Below are 7,268 nucleotides of genomic sequence, written 5' to 3'. Positions count from 1 at the left end.
ATGATGATGGACACATGCATTGCATGGAACTAACTGGTGATAGATACTGAGTGGTAGGAAGCTGGTGGTAGGAAGCTAAGGTGTAATGTTCGGTGTAAAACGAACATGAGAGTATGTAAGTTCTACCTAAGCGCTCTCCCAGGGCTCGGAGCCGAATAGGGAGCGCTCTAAGTATGTAATGTGAGGTAAGGTGATGGATAGTAAGGGTGCATAATGAAATGGGAAGTGTAATATGCCAAATATGGTCAGATCACGAAAAGGGACATACCGAGGGACTGGTCGGACGATGGATGGATGCTCCTGGATGATGCGCGATGCAGGGCGCTTAAGCGCGAGAAAGCACGCAAGGCGCGCATGTGGGAATGCTGCACGTTGTGTGGGAAAGTGTCGTGCCTATGGCGCGTTTTGCGGGAAAGTGGTGCGCTCTATAGGGAAGTCATAGTGGATGATAGTGCGAGTTGTGCAGTAAAGGCCAGTCATCAGAATTCGTAAAATGAGCCCATATGAGCCCACAGAAACGCGAGTCTCTACACCGACTCCCTGTTTGAAACCAAGTGGAAAAGCAGGTAACATCACCTGGTTGCCCTATAAGTGAGTAGAAGAGCTAGACGCACTAAAAGAATACTTTACAGTACTAGGTATCGAGAACATCTTGGAACTAGAGGAAGGGACCAGGAGCCCCCCAACAGGAGGTTCCCAGGTGTCAGTAGGGCACCTATCCCCCAAAGACTCGGCTTATAAAGCCCTGGGCCTCACTCCCTCCTCTCCTAACTCCTCCTTTTCCTTCACCTCCAATGACTCCCTACTGCTATTCGCCTGTCACATCACCACCATGCCCCCCATCCTCACATGCACTGGCATGTGTCGTTTTACCCTGCCCCACTGCCTAGGCAACGGGGACATGCTGGTTGTCCTCGACATGCTCTGCGCCTACCTCGAACACAATGCATCCTTACGGTCTGGGATGGCTGCAAATCGTGCCAACCCCGTAGGGTATGGAGACTTTGTCCTCTCCTTCAACATGATGCAGACCACCAATGGACTCGTGTCCTGCATCACGGAAGAATCATCCAAAGGGCCACACATCGGAGGCCCTTCCCCATCCCTCACAGACCTCGTTGGTGAGGATATCCCCCCAGCCTTGCAACCCAACACCACCAATCCACCGCCCCCGGAAGGCGGGCGTGGGATTAATCCTTGCTGGGCTGAGCTATTGGAAGAGGCCCTGTGTATGAATATTGAGACCACCAAATGGCAAAGGGAATGGCGCAACCGAAGTATCTCGGAGCGGAAGGCAGCCAAATGCGCCCGCCACACTGCTAGCATCCCCCCTACCAATCTGCCAAAGGATTGAGGTGAAGGGCCAAGCAGCACTCATACCACTCCTCATACCCCTTGCAATTTGTCCCCTCTTACCTCTACTGCCCCTTGTAACCAGGCGCATATGGAAGTTGATAAAGAAGAGGAACTTGTGTCCCAGCCAGGTAAGAGCGCCGGAGACATTTCTGGGAAGGAACCCACCAGGAGGAAGAAATGAAGGATGTTGCACATCCTGGAGGGGAGTATGTGGCGCCGGCACCCACACAAAAGGAAGGTCTCAGAATATCGAAGATAGACTGTTCTAGGCCCGGTAACTCGTTGTTCCTGGGCCCATATGTTAAGTTTTCAGTGTAATATGTTTTCCCCTTATTTTCAGGCTTGGTACACTTCGACAGTATATAAGGTCGTGTTTTTGTACTTAGCCCTCAGAATTTCTCCCAATCACAACTATGATTGTATCTGGTTAACATTATGCGAGATTGCATTCTACCTTGTGCCGTCATCAGTTTGCAATATTTAAGACAGGTTTGAATGCCATGCAAAATGTGAAGATAACACTTAGTATTTAGGTAGTCGTCAAAGGAGATGCAAAATTTCAAATATTAAAGAGATCTTGCACGACATGAGAAATATAAAGCATTAGCAAACATTTTGTTGCCAGCCGAACATCAACGACAATAAGAAATATAAATGTATTTTTAATGCTGCCTAAACTTCAAAATGAAACTTCACATTTAATACTCGAAAAAACTTCAACCATTGCATGTGATTGAATGTCTGCTCATGTATGAAGTTTAGACCACCACTTTGACAGGCGTTAATATTTCAAATACCCCCTGATGATAAAATGTGAAGACAAATCATCAAGTTTTGTCTCCAGATAAAATTGATCACCCAATGATCACCCACTCATCGCCCCTCTCACAGTTGAATCATCACTCACTCAACGATAATCTATACACGAATATGTATCACAGCAGAGTAATCAATCCTATTTTACAGTAGTCATTTACAAAAAGAAATCACTCAGATTCATATAGGCTAGTGCCAAGTCTCTGTAAAAGCTAAGCAGGAGATCAGAATCAGAGATGTGTAAGTAACAACTATTCTTACCAGTAGCAAGAAAACTGCAACATGCTGTGTCGACCTTTTTCATCAATTTGTTGGTGCCCAGGTTGAACACTTTGGTCACCCTATTTTAGATACCTCTTAGGTTGATTGTTGTATATAGAGGTTTGCACCTAAGAGGTATGTTTCTGCTGGTCTCTCCAGTGTTCCATGGTCCTTCCCTATTGTTTTTGTGGACCAAAAGAGAACGTGCTGCACATGGACCATAGACCGTTGGGACCATGTCATGGCACATACCACAGGGTATTTTGGACCACATATCTAATGGATTTCCCTGGATATATAGGAGTGTCTGGGGTCACAAACCACCTAAATGTTCGATTTTTTGCAGTAATTTTCTGTTGATTCTGATGGTGAATAGCATTAGACTACAATGAATGTTTGTGTTATATCTACCGTATAGAATCATATAATGGCTGAATTTGTGGATGCAATTGTACATTGCCCAATTTAGTGTCTTGCTAGGAAGACACCTGTACATTCCGAAGTCTGGTAGTATTTGTGGTTGTATCTGTTTAGTTCTACTACTTCACACTATGATTGTATTACCATATTCGTCTATGTGTTACTGGCATACCTGGACCTACCTTCCTTATCTGTCACTCAGCCGAGCCTCTTTGACCGGTTTACACCCTATGTCTGCACATGTCCTGTCGATTTGCACGTAATAATGTGGTATAGTTGTTACATACTTTCGCTGCAGGGATGCTGGTTGAATTTTTACAGATGCATATCCCCATGCACCTACACTTGCTACTGACCTCACCTGTACATTCCGGAGTTTTACGTAGTACAATAAAAAAAAGCTACAGAGTTGATAGCTAGGATGCTTCCTACCTTGGACCTTGGTAGTGGTCGCCTAGTTTTTCAAAATTTTGCGCAATCAGTACCTTTGTTGATACTCACTTTTGACTGTTGGCTACATGATCACTCTAAATCCCGTGAATAACTTACCTTTGTCAGACCCCTACCAAAAGTGCTGAACCATGGTACTTGTGACTTCTACCATACCTTTGCCTAGGCGATTTTGCCCATCCTACTTACCTTTGCCTGGATGCCAGGTTTACCAGTAGTATCTTCGGTCATGATCCCATGGTAGAAGACTGCAAAGACAATATAGCCTACATAGGGCAGACCGCAACAATGCTACAGACTAATTAGGGAGGACCATATGTCCCATAGGGCAGACCGCAAAGACAATTCAGCCTGCGTAGGGCGGACCGCAACAACACTATAGACTAATTAGGGAGGACCATATGTCCTATAGGGCAGACCGCAAAGACAATATAGCCTATGTCGGGCGGACCATATGTCATGTAGGGTGGACCACAACAACATGATAGACTAACTAGGGTGAACCATATGTAATATAGGGCAGACCCACAACAACATGATCAGAATGCTGTACGGTACGAATCTATGATGTCGGTCCAATACCCAACATACAAGTTACAGGGACAAGATAACCCACACCTTTATTATACACCTTTTCGCTTTTCCAGATGACCCCCCCTCCCTATGTCAGTCCAGTATCCTCGCCAAGAACAAATAGATGATGATCGGAATGCGGTATGGTATTAATCTATGATGACGGTCCAGTACCTCCACCAAGGAAAATTGATGAATTGCGCAAAATGCCTCTTATTACAGACCCCCCCTCCCTATGTCAGTCAGTACCCCCGCCAAGAAAAATTGATCAAGATTGGAATGCTGTACAGTACGAATCTATGATGACGGTCCAGTACCCCCTCCAAGCATGATTGGAATGCTGTACGGTACGAATCTATGATGTTTGTCCAGTACCCCCACCAAGAAAAAATTGATAAATTGCGCAGAATGCCCCTTATTACAGAGCCCCCCCTCCCTATGTCAGTCAGTACCCCTGCCAAGAAAAATCAATGAAGATTGGAATGGTGTACAGTATGAATCTATGATGACAGTCCAGTACCCCCACCAAGAATGATCGGAATGCTGTACGGTTAGAATCTATGATGACAGTCCAGTCCTCCCACCAAGAAAAAATTGATGATGATTGGAATGCTGTATGGTACGAATCTATGATGTTGGTCCAGTACCCTTGCCAAGAAAAAATTGATGAATTGCACAAAATGGTATGTGAATTCTTTCTGTCTGTCATATGCACACATGTGTTAATGAATATCTTAACAAATTTAACAAATGGGATGTGACAGAAAATATCTTATTAAATAAATAGGATATTACAGAAAATATTGTATTGAAACACTGCATTCTACATGTTGCGCCGCTTGTGTAACGATTTTATAGGGGAAGAAGGCATGAAGTCATTATCAATGTCATCCAAGTCATCCAGGTCATCCACGAGCTCCTTATTCTGGTCATACCTATATTCATCTGCCAATGCAATCTCCTCAATAGCATCCATCAGTTCCTCATCTTCAATTTCGCCATACTCCAGGTCACTCTCTCCATCACCCTCTCTATCTCCTTCCAAACTCTCATCATCATCATCCTCATCCCAAAACGATGATCGTGCCTGACTAAAAGCGGCTTGAACCAAAGCCTCGTCTGAGGGTCCCCAACTCGCAATCATAGGCCACACGCACAGAATACACTGAACCTTTTTCCTCCAGATGACGCAGATGTTGACAAGTTCATCTGCGCGAGACCCAAGGTGGAAAGACATCACTGGATCTGCGACTGTGAAATAATTAGATACTGTTCATAACATTTGCACACTGACGCACCTGCTTTATTCAAGGCAGTTTGCGTACTGTCCCACTCCGCTAACATCCATTCTTGAAGGACGGCCCTCTCCCACATCAGTCAAGCCTCCTCCTCATTGCACCGGTCAGCTTCAAGTTGCAACCGGATACCATTCCTGACCTTGTCATCCGATAGCCATGCTGGAGGGTTCAGAGGGTCATCATCTAGCCCAACATCTTGCCAGATGTCGTCATCAATGTCGAGCTGAAAGATGCCATCACGCGGGATGATATGAGGGGGAACAGCAGAAGGGGGTGCTCGCCGCTGTTGAATAAGAGACCGTAGTTGTGAGCACAAACCATTGTAGGTAGTAATTAATTTGAGGATGCCAGGCTCTCGGCGTTCAATTGAGTGTTGCGTATTTTCACTCGGTCAATGAATACATGTGTCATGTAGCTACATGTAGCTCGAATGTACTTCATTGGTCACGTGATTCAAGAGTATGTAGCTGAAACTAGAGAAGTACGAGTCAGCGCAGTCACAAGACATAGACAGATTGATATTGAAGGTTATAATGTTGCATGAGTGCAGACATAATGTTGAAGAATATAACTGTGTGTGTGATTTCACACACAGTATTCTTCTTCAACATCAGGTAAGTCTCGACAATTGTGATGTAACATAGACGACAAAACACAAACCATGAGTCATAGATTAGAAAAGCATGTTTGCATAGGCATAAGAATTTTAACATGAGTCACATAAGTCACGACAAGCAAAGTATCATAGTCGAAATCAGAGTCGAGATTAGAGAGGCAGTTATAAAAGCTGTAAACGTCAGTTATACTCAAATTCATGCTCATCTACAGGAGCAAGTAAACGGCGATCCAAGACATGAGCAGGCCGAACACGTGAGGCATATTGGCGCGAAGACGGAGAGCCCTCAGAGTAGGGCACAACTGCCGAACGAGATGGCAAGTGCGTAGTGTTTTGGTTTGGAGGTCCCATGCATGCCTTTGATGTAGCGCGAACATGTGGCTTAGGATGGCTAAGGAAAGAACAATAATTGATACAATTAGCACCGTAATATATAATGACAATTGAATAGTAACGTACTGATGACCAAGAGTAGACCTTTGATCCATGCTTGTCCTGTCCTGCGATTCGAAAGGTATGCTGAGAAAATAAAATAAAATAAAGATGTAGACGATGTACACACATCCTGGCCCATTGCCTATCATCCACCATGGCAGTCTCGATGTCGTCGGCCTCACTGATAGTTTCGTAATCACCACGAGATCATTTCCAATTGTCAGACGTAGAGGCAATAGAATGGCGGATGTCTTCACGCAGACGGGTGTGTACTGGGATCGACCATGGGCTGCATTTGAACCTCGAGGCGTAGCAGGCAAAAAAGGAGAAGATGGTGGGAGATCGTCATAGTCGCCTGGGAGGTCACTGTTGTCAGCGAAATCATCATAGTCCGTGTGCCTAGGGACAAATTGGTTGGAGCGCGGAGCCCCAGAAGTGGAGCGCAAAGCCCCAGCGGCAGAGCGCAAAGCCCCTTGGTTTGAGCGCGTAGCCCATTGGTTTTGAGCGCAGAGCCCCAAGGTGGAGAGCATGGAGCCCCTGAGTTTGGCGCGTGGAACCATACCACGGTACAAAAAACCTGCTGGTAATAAGTATAAAGATCTTCAGTTGAATCATAAATTTACCAAGTTCGGACGCACAGCCTCAGAGCCCGAATGCTCTGCACTTGCATCTGAGGTCGGAGGTTTCTGCACGAATCAATCTTGGCTATTTGCTTGTGAGTAACATGGGGAGGGAGGTCCTTAATGATTTCTCTGAATCTTGAGACGACGTAAGATGACACCATCTGTATTGATGACAAGAGGGATTTCGAACACGTCACCAGTGTATGAGGTGAGGTCTTGCAACTGAACTGTAGTTTGAAGATATTAATTAGTGGCTGTTTCAAATACAGGAAAATGGGAAAACGCGTGAGGACTCCAACCCTGGATAGATAAGAGAACATCCGGCACCTCCACAACCACACCCTTTGTTCGTCGATGCTCATTAGACTTCTTGGACTTGCCTTTCCGCTTAGCCATCTTGCCTTTCTCTGCATCGCTATC

General features: G+C 45.3%; 2 protein-coding genes across 2 annotated transcripts; one reads left to right on the top strand and one right to left on the bottom strand.

Moving 5' to 3' along the window:
* Positions 1-832: 832 nt before the first annotated feature.
* On the top strand, positions 833-1,354 carry DFJ58DRAFT_733144 (uncharacterized protein; the record flags this gene model as incomplete). Its single annotated transcript, XM_041386255.1, has 1 exon — positions 833-1,354. One exon carries the CDS (start codon positions 833-835, stop codon positions 1,352-1,354), a length of 522 nt encoding a protein of 173 aa, XP_041238776.1.
* Positions 1,355-4,699: 3,345 nt separating this feature from the next.
* On the bottom strand, positions 4,700-6,785 carry DFJ58DRAFT_733143 (uncharacterized protein; the record flags this gene model as incomplete). The annotated part of the gene is made up of 5 exons (XM_041386254.1): positions 4,700-5,127; positions 5,175-5,241; positions 5,314-5,457; positions 6,001-6,181; positions 6,250-6,785. The coding sequence occupies 5 exons, from the start codon at positions 6,783-6,785 to the stop codon at positions 4,700-4,702; spliced, it is 1,356 nt and encodes a 451-aa protein (XP_041238775.1).
* Between the last annotated feature and the right edge of the window lie 483 nt (positions 6,786-7,268).

This window comes from Suillus subalutaceus (genome assembly GCF_016647625.1).
Source record: "Suillus subalutaceus strain FC151 chromosome Unknown DFJ58scaffold_141, whole genome shotgun sequence".
In the NCBI taxonomy this organism is placed as follows: Eukaryota; Fungi; Basidiomycota; class Agaricomycetes; order Boletales; family Suillaceae; genus Suillus; species Suillus subalutaceus.
Note: the sequence above shows the minus strand (reverse complement) of the source record. Positions and strands in the feature narration are given on the sequence as shown.